We start from the raw sequence: 21,320 nt of genomic DNA on the forward strand, positions 1-21,320 counted from the left end.
CAGGGGTGGCCTGCTGGCCAGATAAAGCTGCAGCCTGCCTGTATCTCTCATTCCCAGGTCAGCAGAAGCAGCACAGCAGCAGAATACAAATAGGGTCATCAAACAGAGCTCGCTCCATTTGGAGGCTCAGGCGCTCCCTTCATTTGGCAGCGAAATGTGCCGCTCACTCTAGCTAGCTAGGTGAGAGAGCGAGTGAAAAGGTGAGAGAGGTAGAAAGGAAGGAAGGAAGGAAAAAAAATCCTCTCCCGCTTCTACATAACAGTCAATTAAATTAGGTTGGCTCTCCTGCTCTTTGATATCTGTGTCTTTACGGCAGCCAGCTTAGGAGAGGACACCTTTGTTTCCTTGTTCCCTATTACTCACTCTTCTCTTTTCACTTACCGAAGAGAGCAGACGCACAGGGAAGCAACACAGGTGCAAAGTGGCTGTTGAGGAAAGGAGAGGTTGGAATAACAAAAGATTATTTGAAACTTCATTGTTCTCTAAGGTGAAATTGTGCCAAAGCAGCAGACATAATAGGACAGAAACAGATGTAAAACAAATAAGACGATATTGAAGATTAAATAGTGTTACGCTACCGGATGTGACGCTGATGTGAACGGAGACATGTCTGGAAAAAGAACCGTCATCGCTTGCTAGAATAGCTTCTTTCCAACGCTGGAATGAAAAAATGCTGATGCTACCCATTGGTAGGAAGCATACAAATAAGAGTTGATCTCTTTCACTTCTCAGCCCTATGTCTCAGCAGCCCTACAGCGTGCTCCGAGTCGCATGCCTTCACCGAGGACAGGGCAGCAGCCTCTCCTGGCGTGACCTGGCACGCTGTTTTGGTTTGGTTCAATGCCAGCGCAGGTGATGCTAATCTCTTCTGTCTCTGGCTTTCTTTTGCCGTCGGCTGTCTTTCGCTTTTTCTTTGAAAAGATAAAGTTAGACGGGTTTCATAACTGCATTTCAGCCACATTTGCAACTGGAAAATACTGAGAGACTCCAAAGCTGCTCACAGCACGGCATGAAAACGACTTCTCCCTCACGTTCACATTCACACTCATGTGCACCAATTGACGAAATTGATATAATCAGACAAACACAACCGTGACGTGGCTCAGACATGCTTTTCGTAACGGTTCTTTGAATCCCTATTGATTATTAAACTGAATTCCAGCCTTTTCCATCTTTAATGGCCAGTCTTTCAACATCATAATCATCTTGAATTGACTTCTCCATGAGAGGTCAGTGTTTGTTTTCTCAGCCTTCTATCAGTATGTCTGTCAATATCTATGATCCAAAGAAGGCCTCCATTTAGAAATCCCTGCTAAATACTTGTCGGCTTTACGTCTCAGTTTAAGCAATGCACAACAGATGAAAATCAGGCCTTTTCAGAGTTGGATTCCTTCCAAGTGATACCTTCGAGGTTCATTCTCTTTTCTGTCCGCCTGCCATTGTCTTGGAGAGGAGTTGAGGTCGGAGGGGGGGGGGATCGAATGTGTGGTAATTTCTTTTTCTCTTCTGCACAGGTAATTTGCAGAGCACTCAGTGATAGTAATTCAACGATGATTGATTTTTTTTTTCACCCTCCCTTCTGTGTAAAGGCGTTGTCATCTCATGAGTAATTACATGTTGGGGTGCAGACTCATCGACTGCTTTCTCACACTCCCCATGCTTACCTTGAAGGCAGCAGCCGCCACAGGACTCTCAGGGCGTTCGATAAACAGTTACCGGATCTGGGCATGCCCTCTCTCTCTCTCTGTGTTGAGGAATAGGTGAAGACAAAGGTGTTGCTGGATTGCTTGTCATTCAAAGACGCCTGCAAAATAGCTGGGTTGTGCAAATTGGACATCTTAACAGCAGTGTTTGAAAAGTTGTCTCGTCAAAGCCTCGAGGCATTAGGATCTATTTTAAATAGCGGCAGAAGGTTTTTACAGCCCGACCTGCTTTAATGTATTCACAGAGAAATGTTGGGTCAGATTTATAAGATTTACCTGTTACTTGGGTCTTTTTTTTTTTAATCAACCATATCTAAAAGTTGTTATAACATTGCTTACACTGGGGGCAGCTGTGGCTCAGAGTCGGTCGTCTCTCAACCGAAAGGTTGGGAGTTCATCCCCAGCTCCTGCAGCCACATGTCTGATGTGTCCTTGGGCAAGACACTTAACCCCAATTTGCTCTCGCTGCTTCGCCGGCAGTTTCTGATGGTCACTTTACATAGCAACCTCTGCCATCAGTGTGTGAATGTGTAGGTGTGACCTGCGGTGTAAAAACACTTTGAGTAGTCAGAAGGCTAGAAAAGCACTTTACAAGCTCAAGTCCATTTACCACTTACTGATTTAATGACCGACATCTGCAGCAATATGGGGGTGGTGCTTAAGATTGACAAGAAACTATAGAATCATTCTAACAACAGGCAAAGAGGTGAAGATGACGCTGGTCTTAAGTCTCTAGGCAAAGAGCTAAAACAAGCCTGCATGTCATCAACCAATCAATCATGCCTTTAATTATGCAAGTTTATGACTAATTCTTAGGCACTCAAAGATCAAAATGGATAACTCATAAAAACAGCTACGGCTACAGTGTGTACCAGTAAAGACAAGGCAAGTGAATTTGTTTTTTTGAACCAAGCTGTTAACTTGTTTTTATCTGCTGTTAAAATTGGCATTTTTAATATGGGTCCTTAAGGAGTTTCTTTGGCTTTTGCAGCCAACCTCAAGTGGACATTTGAGGAACAGCATTCTTTCTGTACTTCGTTTTGGCATCGTTTTTTATACACTGAATGTTCTCGCTGCAAGAAAACAAGCAGTCAGATGATCACGAATGTTTAAACAAAACGTAATGAGTTGAACTTAAAACATTGATCACAGTTTAAAGAATAATTTTCTTAGATTGATATGGTTTATTAACCTGTCTAAACCCTGTCTTTGTTTTCATAATTTCTTCTGGAAGCTTTAGAAAAAAAAAGCTACTGACTACATCTTTAAGAACACCTGAATGAACTGTATACACCCAACACATCGACTAAGAAAATAATGCTTACCCTGTCAAGAGTTGTTATTTAAACCATTTCTCGAGTTTGCAGTAGTTCTACACTGCAGGGTATTGAAGTTTCACTATTGCCAATCCCTTTTACAAACATAAGCCGACAGGATATTAGAAACACAAATGTTGTTTTCAACTAATGTCTAATCTACACACAATTCACCCAATCCAAACAGGTTTACCAGATAAAAAAGTGCAGATTGTAATGCTGATAAATATAGAGAAATAAGAAGGAATTATGTGTTTCTGAATCCCATTCTTCCATACAACAATAAACCACACTGATCCCATACAGCAGTATTTCTCCTGCAGCTTACACGTGTTCTGTGTGTGTGTGTTTGTGTTTGTGTGTGGGCCTTGAGTGTGTAAGTGTGTTTTTTGATTGCTTTGTCTCTCCCTTTTCTCTAATTATCCCCTCACTCTAACAGTGCCCTCTCAGATCTCCAATCTTTTTCTGTCCTCAAATTCCTCTTTATCTGCAATTCTTATCCTTTTTCCTTTCGTTCTACATCAGAGCTGTGCATCTCTCCTGCAATCATGTGCACTTTTGTGACAACCCACATTACTGCAGGGGCTTGTCTTTGTTTTGCGAGAGGGTTCCAATTTCCTTATATAACACTCTGAATCCCCGCACTCTTTGATTTTGGATTACATGATCTTTTTTTGCGCCAGTTTCAATCTTTGAATCCAAGAATTACAAGACCGAGCGTGGCTGAAATTGTGCATCACACTTTTGCCGGAGCTGGCTGAAGTTCAAGCGTTGTCTCAGATGAATGACCATTGGCCTAACTACTCTGCTCGGGCCTCGGGGGAAACTGTGTCTTTGTGTGTTCCATCATTTGTGGTGGGCACAAGAGGGTCGGTCATAACAAGGACGGCCTTGTGTTCTTTTTCAGATGCGCCCAAACACACAAAGACCTTCGTCTACGCTCCGATGCACACAATGTCATAAACTCCCACCACCTGAAACGGACACAATGATCAGCACCGTTTCAATATATCTGCCAATCTTTGTCTTGAAATACAGACAAAACAATTCCTCGGGAGCAAGATAAATCCCGCGCGCGTCCCCAAGGCCAAACACGATTAGCTCTATCATAGACACAATCTCTGTCGCTCTCAGAACCCCAGACTAAGCCGAGTGTAGAAGCCGCCGGTCTAATTCATCCTTTCAACACCATAAATTTCAGAGTGACCTGATAAATGATGAATTTACTCCTTCGCTTTGTCTGACGTCGGGGAGAGAATTGGACGGAGGTAAAGCGAGCTGAAGAAACAGAAGGACAGGGCTGAATAGAAAAAGGAATCCAGGAGTATTTAATTGACTAGATGACAGGAATAAGTTGACTTAAGGTAGGAACGCTGACATATAGAGCGATAGATTAGTTTAGCAGAAGAGAAAAAGAATAAAGGGCGAGTGAAAAGTAGATAAATGATACCAGAATTGTGGCTGTAGCTTAAGAGGTCTGATTCAGCCAAGAAGAGCAAGGAGGGCAAATTACATGTTAGAGAGACAGAGAGTAGCAGGGAGCAGATGAGGGAGCAGAGGAGAAAGAGAGAAGGGAAAGAGACTCGGTCAGAAAGATGACTAGAGCAGGTGAGACAGAGATGAAAGCAAGGGGTAGATTGGAAAGCAGGTGGGTGGTGCAGGTTATTCACAACCAGCGACTGCAGCAGCTAGCTATGGACTGGAGCTGAGGAGTGATGATTTTTGGACAGGGCTGCAGTATATCAAATGTACTCATCATCCCCAAATGGAGAGAAAGCCAGGAGCCTGTCACGGTAGCCATTTTCACAGTTTTGATGGGCTCTCAGCACCGGCCCTGTGATGGAACCCCGGCGAGATTAGTCTGGCAAGCAAACTGAATAGAACGCGCCGAGCTACCAGCAGATGACTGCCGGCGTGCCAGTGTTTGTGTTGACTGAAAAGCTGCCACCAAAGGGGAAACATTTAGACGTTGTTTTGGCTGGGAGGAATTAAATGGGGACGCCATTCACTGGAGCTAAGAGAGAGACACATAAACACAAACTGTGCCGGAAAACCGCAGCATATCATAAAAATAAAGGTCTGTTACAGCATTAAACAGGTCTTAATTTATCCACTCAGCTCTGCAGATTCACGCAGTGAAATGTGAAATATGCTCTGTAACTGATTCTGAAACACAGCTTGCTAATGAATAACGTAGCTGCTTTCCAGAAATGTTTTTGCACGTTGATGTTTACTTGAAGAAATAAAAGCTTACTTACAAACTATATTTTATTACAGTCCGCATAAGTGACTGACTCCATGCATCTTCTTTGACAACTTTTAGTTAGCATTTTGCTCAATCCTTACATTACCACAATGTGGTCTTTCTTTACATAATCCTTTACCAACAAATACAGAAATCTCTCATGTTATAACAAAAACATGCCCTCAATCTATTTCTTATTTTTTAAAGATAATTGTTTTGTCCTTTTAGCCTCAGGAAAGGGAGAGCTGAAGACAGACAGGAAATATGGGGAGAGTGTGGGATGACCTGATAGTCATGATGACTGTAGCCTCTGCATATGGGGCGCCGGTTATTTCAACTGAGCTAAACGAGCGCCCTATCTATCTTCTAATTTGATAGCACTTCACTATAATACATGGCTAAAAGCTGCAAACAATAATGTTAGCATTAACAAAAAGCGGCCATCATTATCGACTGCTGGTCATACCAGCCCCAGTAAAGATTTGGCTGTAAATTCCTGAGTGTATTTTTAGCTTCGTTTGATAAATATTAATAATAATTTAACGGTAAGTCACATTGTCTTATGTTAAGAGTTATATCTCTGTGATTTAAAACTCTGTCCCAACAATATGTACATCCACCATTATTTATTCCAGGTTTCTAATTCAGGGTTGAACGGGGGCTGGAGCTGATTCCAGCTGTCAGTGGGCGAGAGGCGGCATACATCTTGAATAGTTCCCCAGTCAATCACAGGGCCGACATACAGAGACAAACAACCATTACAATCACACCTACACTTAAGGGCTATTTAGAATCAACAATAACCTAATGAGCATGTCTTTGGACTAAGATTGCAACCTTGTAGTGAGGCAACAGTGCTAACCACTGCGCCACCGTGCAGCTCAACAAATACTTAATGAAGTAAACATACCAATTTCAAAAATCCTTTGAAATGAGGCTTTTGTATGAGCTTATTTGTTTAGGTTTTCTTTATTAGTACTTATGACTCAATGTGAAGAAGAAATAAGTCTGGTTTTCAGTGCCTGTGATTTATAACAAAGACAATAAAAGAAAACAATTCAACGCAGTCTGAGCATGAATCATACAAAAAAAACGGGGAATATTATTTTTGTAAAATGGAGTGATCTAAATTCAACAGTATATGTTACTCTAAAAACATAAAATACATTTTAAATGACACAGAAATTGGCTCTCTGTCTGTGACAAAACATCAAACACATAATGGGGCTTTTCTCTTTGTTGTCCAGGACTGTTTGATGAAAAATCTTTCAGAATATATCCATCCAAACCCGCTTTGAAAAAAACAAAATCTTAGAGCCAGAGTGGTTTTATTATAAACAATAGTGCTTTTATCGGCAAGGTCGTCCATTCAGGAGTCACCTTTTACAAACTGAATATCAAATTGACAAACTAGAGAGATTTTTCTCATTAGTCCAACAATTAGCTTGCGGTGTATTCATTACAAGGAGGCTGTCACCTCATTAATCACCTGGAACAATGTAAGAGCTATACCTGAGACCATGCCATTAGCAATTCACGGCGAGATTCTGCATCCTTCTCTCCGATTCAGGTGTCGTTTCACTCCAGCGTGAAGTGAGAAAGTGACTTTGTAGATGCAGCATAATGCTTCCTCCCTTGTTCTTCCCACCCCGGCCCTCCACCTACTCCCCCAAACTACTAAACTCTTTCCCGTTACGTTTCACATACAACCCTCATGCCTGCCTCTGTGGCCCTCGTCCAGAGGAGAGTGTATTTGGCTGCCACCTGAAACCTGCTGGAGATCAAAGGAATGGGGGAGAGAGTCCTGCTAGTAGCTGATTAACCTGCTGGCATGCTGCAGGCTCAGTCCTTTAGCTCCTTGGGCTCCCTCACAGCCATATCCTCACTCCGTCCCAGCTGGCTGGAAACTGAGCTCTGGGCTGCTTGCTCTCTAAACACTGAGGGTAGAAAGAAACGATAGAAAAATAACGCTGAGGAAAAACGAAACAAGCTTGTGAGTGTCGTAATGATTGGTTTAATATAATTGTGGTGTGTTAAGTCCTTCTGCACAATTTTATAATCAGCAGCTTTACATAAATGTTCTGTGAGGAGGTTTTAATTGGTTATGAATGATAGGTACTTTTACTTCAATATAGTCTTAGTGACGTCACCCATTGGTTTCTGAAGAGGCTAATGAAGCTCGACGACGGCAGTCTCCATATTGGAAATGTTATCACCACCTTACTTTCGACCAGTCTAAAAACCAGTAGAGGTGAAGTTGAGGCGGGCCTTCAGCCTCCTGGTTAACAGCTACAACACGCCCACCCGTCAGTCAACTCAACCACTTCCATAATAATGCTGTATGCATTCAAACAGATGCGTCATTTAAAAAAAAAAAAAAATCAGTCTAGGTTTTACAAATACAGAATTGAGCTTCAGAGACATACAACATACTTGGTACCTGGCTTAAAACATGTTAAATTATTCTGTAAAAATTCTGGGACTGAATGGGGATTTCTTGGCTTTTGTAGCCAGCTCTTTAAGTGGACACTTGTTGAACTGCAATTTTTTCTACTTCCACTTTCATTTATCAACACCAGAGACAGTAACTTGCTTTTAAAACCTACGTAAAACCCTATAAATTTACTTGTATTTCTACTTTTATTCCTCAAAACTGGCTCTTCTACTTGAACCTTTTTAAGTGGGGATTACTGATTATTATTCATTATGAATTATTGCTCGCTGGCTTCCAAACATTAAGACTAGTTTCAACCTAAATGGATGGGACATTTTAAATAGAAAAGACCCTTCAGCCATTGCATTTGCAAAAAAACACATACCAAGTGATGACATCAGGTTCAGTTAGCTTGACACAGAAACAATGGGTAGAAATATCCTTTGAAAGCCTCCTATTTGTTTTCCTACAATGAGTTTATTTCAGATATTTTACTGCAGGAAAGAAGTTGAATAGTTACCTTTTCTTTTACCTTCTCCTGTTTTCACACAGTATCTATACTTCTTGAGTCAAACTGTGTATGCCTTTTGCCCCCTCTGGCAGGAAGAAACTGAACCTGGACAGAAAAAACAGTAGGAAGCTCTAAAAGATTTATGGACTCAAGGATAAGCATGACATCATAGCCCGTAACCCTGTTTTCAACCTTAGCCTGGTGGAGCCACACAAGTGTGTTTGTGTACGTGTGCATGATGTCATCTTAAGATGAATCACCTGTGAGAATTCTGTGTTAGACCAGACACTTTTCCAGGACACCTTTTTTTTTTTTTTTTTTTTTAACAATTACCAAGTCCTACCCTTTAACTCCAGTTATAAAAGACGTCATATACTTGAGTGTTTTCTTTTCCTTAGAAATTCTTCCCACGCGAGTACCGAGTGACATCATGTTTGTCATTCATAATTCCACACAGGCGTCACAGTCTTCTGTCATACCTTTACAGTCTTTGAAGAGCGAGCTGAACATCTCAATTCTCAGTGTTGACAGACTCGTGATGCCTTTCACAGGGAATGCTTCTATGATTGTCAGACAGAAATGGCACCCTGGCACATACACATCCACAAATCGTATCCCGCCAGAAATAATACTGAGTACACACACAACACTCCCTGTAAAAGGCACTCTATTATCTGTAATTCCCGTATACCTGGAACATGTTAGCCACGGTCTCAGAAGAGGAGAATGTGGCAGGTGTAGTGCCTTTTTTTTTTCTTTTTTCTTTTTTTAACCCAAAAGGCCTCCCACCATGTCAGTAATGATCTCATTTGTATGCATTGTCCTCCTCAAATCGGTGCCACTGTGGTACTCTGCTCCCAATAGATCTGCAGTGATTCAAATTACCACTTCCTCCTCCATCTTTACCCAGCTCTCCCTGCAAACCTGCTACACATTATGCTCCTTACCTCCAAATAGGCTCCAAACAAGTCTGCCCTTCAAATGAAGAAGCAGGTGGTGTCCAGTTGGTGAAATAGTCGCATTAATTACCCTAGATTAACTTCAGAGAGAGGCAGTCATGTTTAAAAACTGTATTACTGTGTCTTTATTATTTCTTATGTTGAACCTACTTAGTTTGAATGTATCATCTGTGTTTTTAACCTTTCTCTGCAGGTTGTTGTCTTTTCTATGACTGCTACTGATATGTGTTGTGCTTTAATGAATGGATATTTGGTTAAATATAGGTGTGGAGGTGCTGTAAAATATGAATTTAATATTTTTTAAAACTGAACTAAAGCTTGTTGAAAAAAAAAATCCTCATAAAGCTTTTATAAATATTTCTAAACCGATATAAAACTCTTCATAAACCACTGTATAAATGTGTGATGTCTGTTGCTGTTGCCGACTGTTTCAAGTTGTTTGTTAAACTTTCAAATTTTAAAGGCAACAGCGACATTGAGCGCTATCAAATGGCAAATAAGAAAATCCCGTTCAAATATACCCGGCCAGTAGAAGATTGGCTTCAGGAGAAAGGTAAATCTTTATCGAACTTCTAGAATGTTTTTTTTTTTTTTTTTTTAATCTTTTTTATTTTCTGTCATTCCATCGGCTTGTTCCCTTTCAACCTCTGAGAATGAAAAACCACCCCTTAAACCCTTTAAAAATCAAGTAAAACCAAACGTTGTCTGATACTTCTTTTTCTTTTCCGTTTTTGTCATTGTCATCTTTTTTATTTTATTTTGTTGAATCATGGTGTCCAGTTAAAGGGACTGGGAAAATCTTTTCTAAACAGTGAAACAATATGATTTTAAGTCTCAAGTACTCCTTTTCTTTTTGCTAAATTGACTGGGAGAAGGCATTATCAATGCTGCAACAGTCAGCCAATTGTTTTGAGAGGAGAATTATCTCCCTTGGCTCAAATCCTCAGCAATGTTTGAGAACAAACTAATCAGTGGGTATGTCCCCCCCCCCGCCTGAAAACTTTCCAAACAGCAGGTGCCTCTCCCTGCTGTAATTTATCTGATTGTAGTTATGCACATTACACATGATGAAATCCTCACTTGTTTGGTGATGGAGAGCTAATTGGAGCCTAGTTGACAGTGAAGTATCGGCGAGCCTGCCAAGGTGCACTACTCCCTCATAGAGTTGTCTCATTCACTGAGATGATCAAATCAGCACCTCGTTTATGTTTACCAACATGTGCGGGGAATAAAAAGTCTCCTCCCCTTCTTTAATGACTTTTTTTTTTTTTTTTTTTTTTTTACTCAACATAATATCATCATAAACTTTTTTTTAAAAGTCAAAATTTGCACATAAACATCTAAACCTTGCTCATAAAGTCCCTTTAACAACCGCTAAAGCACAGGCAGGTGTGAGAAATGTCATTACTGCTGCATGCATGACTCCACACATGCTGTTTCATTTTCGCTTCTGTGATATGAACGTCTTGTCCCTGTCATTCCATGCCTGATGTATTACGTATCCTTGTTGTGCCAATACCGCAACATAACAAGCCTGCAATGCTATGCATCTGTAAATTATACCAGTGAGATTTTTAATTATGATTCCTGTATCGTGAACGTTTGGTGTCTTTTCCATTTCATTATTAATGCATGAGCTGTGTGTTTTGACGACAATATTTAGGCTTTCCTAATGAAATTCATCATGACATGTAGTGAGTGTGTGTTGCCTGTACTTTATCATACTGTGCCAAAGCTTGTTTACATATTTATTCATTATTTTAGCGCGCAAGTCCAGAGAATATTAAGAGTGCTTGTGGAACATGTTTCTATTTACAAATTTATCTGATACACCTGCATGTTTGGCACCTTTCTGATAATGCTGCTGTAGCTGCAGCGTGTGTCTTTCAGTGGTGTTTTTCTCGTTTATTAAAAGGGGAAAAAGCCTTTTCACTGTAGATAACATTGCAAATAGCTGCAGACTTTTATGAACATAGAGGTGGGGTTGTTTAAAACTGACATTGTAATTACTTTTCACAGTGAAAGCACATTGCATCAACATTTCAACTCCATCTAAACTCATTTAATCAAGCAGTAAACCAATAGTGTTAAGACACATATTTAGTCATTATTACAGCTTTCCGTTAATGCATCCATTTGGCAATGAAGGTGTTGTTAATCATGAAGGCTATGCATGAGAGAACTAGAGCGTTTTATTAGATTCTCATTCTTTTTTTCATTATAAACATATAACACTTACTCCCGTCCCTCCTGCGCCAGGCCGGCAGCTGACAATCTTCAACACCCAGGCCACCATCTCCATCGGTGGAAATGACCGGAAGCGGCCCTACCAGGGTCAGCTCTCCGGGCTCTACTACAACGGCCTGAAAGTCCTCAACATGGCCGCAGAGGGCCACGTCAACATCAAGGTGAACGGCAGCGTGAGGCTGGTGGGAGATGTGCCGGCCAGCAGGGGCGCGGCACGCACCACCACCTCGGTGCCCCCGGAGATGTCCACCACCTTCATTGAGACCACCACCACGCTCTCCACCACGACCACCCGCAAGCAGCGCTCGCCACCAACTATTCAGGTAGGACTGATGGGACACAGAAAAGACATGTGTATCCCTCTGAATGTGTGTAATGTGAGAATGTGGGGTGAACACATGAACGACCTTTAGATACAGAAGCAAATCTGTCTACATGTGCTAACTGAGCTAATGCTAACATTAGCATTAAACCCACATTTTCACACCTGTCAGCCAGGAGGGAAAGATAATAAACAAATTCAGGCCCGTTACTCACTTTGAAAGGTCCGCCTGAAGGTCCTGGTGTGCAAAGATAAGGCAACCGCTTCCTGGATTTAGCAGGATAATTACTGTACAGACCTGACACTGGTACCAGTAAGCAAAAGCCTGTAGTCCCCAAAATGTCAAAATACTTCACAGACAGTCATTGTAGTATGTTGTGGTATTCAATTGCATTAGTCTTTGTAGTAAAATTGATACATCCTTTCTGAGTTGTCTTCAAACCAACCTCAATCTGTGTGTCAGATGTTCTGTTTTCTTGATAATGACATTAAGTATGTGACAAATGGAATTGTTCTAAAAGAAGTCCTCTTGTTCCTCCTACACTAGTTTGTGTTATTGTGACTGTGCGTGGGTGGATTGTAACCACGCTGCCTTTCTCCTTGCTTGATCGGTCAGGGTCCGGGTACTGTATTACTCGTTTAATTGAAGCGCTGCTGTTCATTGGCGTATGTGAAGCAGTCATTATCACCGCTCCCTTTCTCTACACTTCTCTTCTTCTTCTTTGAGTCCCTCTTTCTGTCCCTGTCCATCTCTGTCTGTCACTCCTGCAATCCAGCCCAACAGAGGCCTTTCTCCAATATATCCTGAATCCAAGCCAATGACTGTCAACGCCCTGTTAAGAAAGTAATCACGCATTTGACACCCAGAGGACAAATTCAACCATTGACTGTTCATATTAAAGCAATAACTCTCCATGAGGAGAGAGCCAGGCCAGGTTTGTTGGTGGACGACAGACAGGGACCGCCGTTATCAGCCTCTTCACCTCACCAACAGATTGCCTGGCGTGTTTTGTGATGATGGCCCTTCATGTCAGTGCTGCTGACACTTGTATTTCTCTATCTGTGCGAGTGTGGGGGGGAGACCCGAGTCAGAGCTGTTGGAAAGCGTCTAAACACCCTGTGATTTGGACAGAACTGACAAAAAGTGTCACGCGTTATATGTGAGGTTTGAAGGTCCGGAGCAAAAGAAAAAGCAGTCCATATCCATTGTGTCAGTAAATCTGCCATGATGATGACCAAGCTGAGATACATTACACCACCATTTCCGGCATCATATCAAGGTCACACCGAATAAGAACAACATGGCAGCGCCGGGAAAATGGCATTTTGTGTCACATATGCTATTAATATCAAAGGAAGTCAATATAGTCCTGCACGCTTTGAAAGAGCTTTTATACAAAGCGCTCTCTGTTTCAAGGTGAAAAGATGAAGCTATACCTCTTTTGTCAATACCCAGGATGCGGCTTGTTGGATGATGCACTTTGGTATCTTAAAATGTAGCTTTTTGCTCACCCTAACTTTTCACTTTACTTTTGTTTGCCTTCTGAGAGCAAACCTTACTCATCCGTCTCCCACAACCTCCCATGGCAGCGCCTGCTTTGATTCACACCACCGTGTCACCGAATTTCATTTGCCAAGGCCTTTAATTTTGCCGTTCCCCAGCCGACTGTCAAAAATTGTGGCACGAGAGGTAAGGAGAGGACCCGTACCCGTATGGCAGATTTCTCCACCCCTCAGGGTAGTTTAGGGGAGCAGAGGGAGTTTGAGCTATCATTAGTGATGTACTGCAGTGCTGAAAAAGAGTTATAGGTGTGTGACACGGTGCAGGACTGGAGCTGGAGTGCTGTGTGAGTGTGTGTGAGTACAAGTAGACTAAAGTAAGTGTGCTTTGGTATTTTTTCGCGTGTCTATTCTTTGGTCCTCTACCTCTTTCCGTTTCAGAGGTGAGAAGTGACGAATCCCCTGACATCCCAGGATCAACAGAATGAGAGACAGGGATGGGAAGTGGAGAGAGCCAATCTCACGCTTAATTAATGATAGCTCCACAGGGACGACCGAGACAGACATGTTTCATTTTCTTTTACTCTCTCTTTCTCTCTCTCTCTCTGTGTCAACGGGTTATTCAGCCTCTCTGTAGGTCAGGTGATCCCATTTAAGCAAGCAAAAAAGAGCACAGACATCACAAATTATATCATTTTGAGGTTTTTTCTTTTGCAGTTGAGATAGGTGGACCTTTATTTCATTTTTAGTTTGATATTTTCTGTTGGCTTCTCTGTCTGTATTTTCCAAAATAAAAGGGTCCACACCTGCCTGAAGCTAGAGAGTATTTGAAAGATATCATTGACTTCTGTCTCATCCATATCCTAATGAATATTATAAATGGTCTGGGACTTGGCAGTAGATTTGTCAATGAGCTGTCTCATTCTGAAATCCACTCACTGGCCCACACACAGCCTTTACTCCAGTGCTTGGCTAACTTTGAAGATTAAACCTTAGTCATTAGTCACAATATCATCCATTTAGCAGTTGGAGCACTTCTTTTCATGCTGTTAATCTTCATCTCAGCGCTTGACTCTTTGCAAACCCTGTATTTGGGCATGGCACATGGAAATGCTGATATTCTAGTAATCAGATAGTTACTCTTTGCACAATGGACATTGTTAAAACTGAAGTTTTACCCTTAAGTCTCACACTACGCAAAAGCCGTTTACTTTTTCCCATAAGATCATCATAAACTGTAATTAGTTCTTTATTGACCTCACAAGACAAGCAAATAAGGTCTTTAAAAAAATATGCAACAGTCAATATACATGAAGAGGAATAATGGAGTAAATATTGACCTTGTATAAACCTGTTTACTTAAATCTGTGTTTTAGCTTCACACAGACGGCAACCTGCTTTTATCAAGCGACTTGTTCCCTCTTGAAGAATAAACAGTTTGACATCAGCTCATGAGTGCTTTGTGTTCAAATTGAAATGACTTGACAATCATTAAGGAAGTTACACAACATTCAATTAAAAGTCAAATCATGGATTGCAGGTTTAAAGGTGATCACCAACACTATTACACATTAAAGTCTTGTGGAATTTTACAGCATACTGTATGTAAACATATCATGTAAAGTTCCACAATGAGCTTTAGACATTTTGACAAAAAGGTGTGACACACCTGGACGGACCGGAGGAGGAGCCTAGAACAACTCACCTGTCCACAGTGTTCTCTTTTCTGTTCTTTAAACTTTTTTATTTTAGATTTCTCTTCAAGTCTTTAGTCAGGAATTAAATTTGACCTTTAAACTTTGACTTTGATATGGTGGTAAGGTAACCCTAGCACCAAAAATATCCACAGAGCTCTTGGTATTCAAGTTGCATTGTGAGTGATGTAGGCACATTGGGACACGAGGAATAATAAGTGGAGTTAAAAGATGATATCTTTAAATCTGCTGCCTCAGTTTGTATACTTTCAACTGTCTTTAGCAAGTCATAAAAAGCCGAGAAACTACTCTGCACCTTGATCTTAAGAAAAGAAAAGACGACTGACTGATGTTGTTGTGCAGAAACAGAACATTTTGTTCCAGCATTTTTCTTTAATGACCTTTAGAAAAGAAGACAAGTCTCACGCCCACATTTTCCCTCATTATGACAGTGAGGGGTTGGCAGTTCCACCTGTGGTTTTAAGAAATTGATGATTTTTAGAGGCCTAATCTTTTTTTTTTGTTCACCTTTGTGTCGAAATGCTGTTGTTGCATCACAGAAGTTCCTCATTCCTGTATGTACTCATAAAGCTGATGTTGCTCTTCAGATCCTGTTGGATATGTATCCAGGTGTTTTTATGTCTTTTATGTTATTCTCATAACCTAGAAGGTTTGGACACTCCTGATGAGTAGTTCCAACAATCTTGAACTTCATTTACAATAAATCAAAACAGGCACAGCTTGATAAGTGGCCCTCTAATCTCTGCATTTCTGCATAAATCTCGTTGAACCAAATACTGTATTTTACACTCGCTGGTTTGCTGTGGATAGTCGGTTAGGGAACACTCATTTATGCAAGGCTCTCTATCATGGGAGATCAGCGTCTCTCGTTCTCAATTAGCTCGCGCTGTTGGCCTGAGATGTTTGAGAACAATTAGGAAAGGAGGCTGCAATCTAGAGTACCATGGGGGGAGAAACCGCTGAGGGAAAGGCACTGAAAGTGATTTGCATGGTTGCCGTGTTAAAGAAATTGCTCGCGTCCATCATCTTCAACTGGCCTGGTGCTCAGGAGACGGGAAAATGAGAGGTAAATTGTTTGCAGTTTAATTGGTCTCTTTTTTCAGCTGAGAGTTGGGAAATAAGGCCGCATCGAGGCGTTTGCATATGCATTGCATGATGACAATATGATTAGGTTGAATTGACATGGATTCTTCTCTGGCACAGTGTAATTTCGGTAATTTTAGATTATTTCAAGCTGTTAGGATAGATAGTATGAGGTAGGCAGTTACAGGAAAGTTTAGAGAGAGGGCAAGCTGCAGGAAGAAGGTCATGAACCAGAATCAATTCACACAGCTGCAAAGATAAGATTTTGCACACTAAGCTCCCGCGATGCTCACTCGCCCTCCATTTTCTCCTCACTGTTTTCCTCGACTCGCTTCTTTTACGGCGTCTATCTCAAGCACATCAAGGATGTTGCTTAACGCCTGGGGATATATGATAATCACTGATTTATTCTCTCTTCAAGAGGTGGTGAGGAAGACGCTGTTCAGCCTGCTGTGCGTCTCCACGTGGTAGTCTGCCAGATGATGTTTGATGAGTGTGTTCATCTGCCCGTGTGTGTGAGTGAGTATGCGTACAGGTGTGTGTCAGTGACTGTAGGCAGCTCCGCTCCTCTTCTCCACCTGCTGTCAGTCGTCTTTTCTTTTTAGTTAGTCAGTCTCTGTGATCACCTTCCCTGCAGAAGCCGCCCAGACCTGCCGGTAATTGTGTAAAGGTCAAACTAGTTTGCAGGAATACCTTCGTTTGCTTCTCTTATTTCTTCCTTACTTCCTTTCTCTGTTTTTTTTGCCAATATCCAGCTTTTACTCTGTGCAAAACACCCTTCCTCCTAGTGAATTCTGGGAGATGAATGCTGGTGGTCCACTATTTGCTCTGTAGGTCCAATTAGGAGACAGCGACTGATGAGGAGCCTGCTGCTTTGTGTGGCTCATTAAAGGGAAACACGCACACACACTCGCAGTTTGTACAGGGATCTCTTAATCATTGTCTCACACGTCTGAATACATGCAGAGCTAAATTAGGCTACTGTTACTTGCATATATTCCAGTGCACACACACACACACAGAGACACACACACACACACACACACACACACACACACACACAAACAGAAACACAAAAATCTGTCAGTCGTGTTGCAGTTGCAGCCACTCACAGTGTCAGAGAACAGAAGAACAAAATCAAAGGATTTTCACTGTCTAGTCCCCTCCACCAGCACCACCATCAACATGACAAACTCATTCCAGGACTGTCATGGATTGTCTGTCTCTGTCGACCGAGTGTGTTCTCAAAATTGTGAATGTCTGTATGAATTTTTCATGTCACTTGGTGTGAAGAAGACTATGTACGAGAAGATATTTCCATTAGACTTCTCTGTGTGAAGCTGCTTCTAGATGTTCACTTTTATATATCTGTAGGTCGTGTGTGTGTGTGTGTGTGTGTGTGTGTGTGTGTGTGTGTGTGTGTGTTCAGGCCAGTTTTGTCTCACAGTGTGTGAGAACCAGCAGCAGGCTCCAGGGGTTTTGGACCACAGGGGTTTTTGTAATGGATGTCCCCCATGCCTCACAACACAGTTTATATAGATCCTCCAGGAAAGCTCTTATGTGTATGTGTGTGTGTGTGAGTGTGAATGTGTGTTTGTGCAAACCCGCTGTCTTGTCAGCCTCCACTGTCACGGCGGGGCACCCACACACCAAGGGGCAAGCAAACACACATCAGTAACACAAACAGGAAAACACACACACACACACACACACACACACTGTGCAGCAGTTTGTTTCTGCGCTGGGCAGCAGGACATCAGCACACACTCACAGGCTGAACCTCCTGCTGCGATGCCACCAGAGACGGCTGACTGTTTATAAAACCATACAGTACACAAGTCCGACTTATAACTCAAACCTACAACTGAGGCAACAGAGTTAACCACGTCCAGCTCAAAGACAATCATAGTGCTTAGGAGGACCTGTTCTCTCTCTGCAAATGCAATTAAACAGATCAATTTAGTGCAGACGTTTGAATTGCAGCATTTGTCTTTTACTTTAACTTGAACAATTGTGGATTCAAACACAAAAAAAAAAACATCCCAGATGGCATTCAAAGTGTTACATGACAAATCCAGATTCCTCTGCTTTCCATACAGATGTCATCTATCCCCAAGCACATGCCAGTAGACTTGCATGGATTATCAAAGTGGAACAGTCGGTATTAAATCCTGTGCCAAGCCATTTTAAGAAGTGGCAAGGTTGCTGTGAGAGCCCAGACTCTTGGTGGTGTTTAATTAGCTTTTTTTTCCAGCACAACGGTTCTGGGAGTAAAACTATTATAAAAGTTAAACTTCTACTGCCAGCATTTTTTTTTTCTTCGGCACTCTTGCAAGTTACTTCATAACAAACTTAGGAAGTTAGTGCCTTTCCATAAGAAGTTCAAAAATTTGACTCCAGTGCACCATGCTTTATGCACCAAATATCTTTAGGTGTGTTGTCTGTATGAAGGGGCTGCCTGAAACTGTTTCCCTGTTGACCTTCAGGAGAGAAAATTTTAGAAAACATGACATAAACTATACATCATCACTTTCCCAGTTAATGGATGAATACAATTTAGCATTTTTTCAAAATACAGTTTATATTAAAGGCACAGTATGTACGTTCAGCCACCAGGGGGCTCTAAATCAAAACATGACGTTGAGGCTGGCGGGGAATCATGGGAATGTTTCCATGACAATGATAAACATTCCGTGTCCATCATGGCGGCTCTGTAATAGCGGCTGCTGCCATGAAAGACACGGGACGTTACAACTATAAAATTAGAGATTTATCTGGCTTTGATAACTATTAGAAATATGAGAAATAATGTAAGTACTAATATATATATATATATGTATATATATATATATATATATATATATATATATATACACACAGTATAAGAAAGGTTTTTCATCAATTTAGACATTTTAGTGTAAAATTCTACATCTACATGTCTTTCCTCTGATAACATCAACAGAAGACCCCAACTAAAGTCCATCTACATTTAAGATTAATGCATTCATCCATTATTTACACATGAAATTGTTCTCAAAGAAATCTTGTAAATGAATAATACATTTAGTATTCAACTTGACTAAGAAGGAGTGACTCCTTCACATCTACATTAACATTTATCGCTCCAGAAAAGTGTCTGTTGTTTGCAAAAACATTTTTCTACCTTACATTGATATTCCAACATGTTTGTAAATGCTGTTATAAAGGAATACATGATAATAAAAAATTAAACATGTTAGCAAAAGTATGATATTCATTCATTAATTATGTCAACACATTTTAACATAACACGGAAACAGCTTCAACACCGTAACTACAGCAAACATTTAGCTGTGTGTCAAAGAAACATTCTTACAGCTCTCATAAGGTTTCACACCACTCTATGTTGTCTCTGTTTAGTCGAGATTCTTGGAAATGTAAAGTGACACATTGTGGTTAAAGTAGACCAACAACAGCTGGGCACAGTTACCGCTCACAGCAACAAGAAGTCCTCCTCATTAAGAGACCAGACTGGCACACTTAAGTAACTCTGAAGAACAACATAGCTGACTCGTAGATGTGGTCGTCATTAGCTAACAAGCTAACACGAAGTGAAAAGGAGATGGGACTGAGGAAGGTATTTTTGTTTTTCAAATGCTAGCTGCTTTCTGGTGCCGTCTGACTTTGTGCCTGGTGAGGCTAAATATGTCTCAGAGATAACATATTGAACACAGCACAGAACTGTCACATGGCTCTCTCCCTGAGCTGTGTGCTACAGGCAATGATAAATCAAAACTTCAGGTGTGTTTGGGTCTCGAGCCACAGCAGCGCGCACAGACCCGCTGAATTATTCCACAGTAATAGTAATGAATCTCTGTACATGGCTGTACCTAGAATAGATGTGCTGCCATGCCTTTGCAATGCGCTCAAATTTATGCCTGTATACGAGAGCGAAACAGAGAGTGACCATGTTCTTTTGAGAATATTCACAGATCTATATATTCATAACTGTCTCTGTGTGCACAGAACGCACAATGCGTCTAGCAGAGTCAATAGGATTTAATTAAATATGTATCACACAGACGCAGCCTTTGATGTTTCCCGGCTATAATGCGTTCTGTTTCATTGCTCAGCTGAGCTGTTAGCAAGGCCCAGTAATGTTTCTCATCTGTGTCCACAGAGACATGCTGCAAACTACAATGCAACCTGTTGCTTTTAACAGCATTAAGTGAAAGATAATTGCATGAATCTATGTGACTGTGCGTGCGTGGTGAGTCATCCCAGTATGTGTGTTAGCATGTTGTGGTACTGTGGGAGGGCCCGGACGTACAATACACTTAAATAATTTCTCTATTGGTTAGTGATTACGATTCAACTTTCATCTTCTAAAAAGAGACTAAATTGAATGCTTAATTTGGTTTGTGCTCATTAGGAACTGAAGCCTAATGGGACCTCTGGCTAATTTGGGAGACGTGAGGCTGCCAGCCACAGCCATTACAGAACGCCTACATTGATTTGGTATTAAAGCCTTGAAGTCATAATAGCCTTTGACTGTGAGGAATGCAGCAATATTGAAATGGATTGAAGAGGGAGATCAAAATGTGGTCCACAAGGAGAGAGTGTAAGGTCTAATTTCATCTGCTTGTTTGAGACTTCACACATTCTCAATAGAAAGCCAATAAGCTTTTCAAATTAGACATATCGTCTTACTTATTGATTGTATTGTTGCAATTAGTGAGGTCACTCAGGTTTATTCTTAAAGCCCTTTGCGCATAAAGGCTTTCCCGACAACATGCAAACGAGCACATACCAAGAGTAAGCCGCTAAACAGCAATTTTATGTGGATTAGAGTATTTGTAACAGAAAACCACAACTATCACAATATCTTAGATGTACTATTGGACACACTCATTTTTGGGACAGCAGGGATTAGAAAAGAAATCTTGCATAAATAAGCCTAGCAAGCTAAAGCATAATCTAATTCTTTCTAAATATCCAAACTCAATAATATATGTATTCATGACTTTATAACCCCGATCTCAAGACAGCATCAAGCACTGAATCAAAGAAAGAGACGTCAGAGGAAACCTATGGAGTTTACAGCCACAGAGCAGCAAATATTAAACATAAGGAGGTATCTGAGGAATTATAGACAAGAAGAAGAAAACAGGCCGAATGGTGAATGTGAAGAAAGAGTTTATTTGGCAGCACTTTAAAGGCCACCGCGTTGAATCTGACACCAATACATGTGTGTTTCTGTGTTCCTTGTTTGTTTCTTCTGTTAGTTAATATGGAGCAAAATCCTT

At 41.1% G+C, this 21,320-nt stretch overlaps 1 protein-coding gene across 7 annotated transcripts in view; it reads left to right on the plus strand.

Annotated features, from left to right (window-relative positions):
• LOC132985245 (neurexin-3b-like) overlaps positions 1–21,320 on the plus strand; it is a 308,979-nt gene that overhangs the window by 262,625 nt on the left and 25,034 nt on the right. For 5 of the 7 annotated variants that reach the window (XM_061052531.1, XM_061052527.1, XM_061052530.1 and 2 more), the window contains 2 exons: positions 9,632–9,721; positions 11,428–11,738. In XM_061052531.1, the coding sequence (XP_060908514.1) occupies positions 9,632–9,721; positions 11,428–11,738 (401 nt within the window). The remainder of the gene's footprint in view (positions 1–9,631; positions 9,722–11,427; positions 11,739–21,320) is intronic. The other 2 variants (XM_061052528.1, XM_061052529.1) reach the window with 1 other exon arrangement.

Source organism: Labrus mixtus, chromosome 12 (assembly GCF_963584025.1).
Source record: "Labrus mixtus chromosome 12, fLabMix1.1, whole genome shotgun sequence".
Lineage (NCBI taxonomy): Eukaryota > Metazoa > Chordata > Actinopteri > Labriformes > Labridae > Labrus > Labrus mixtus.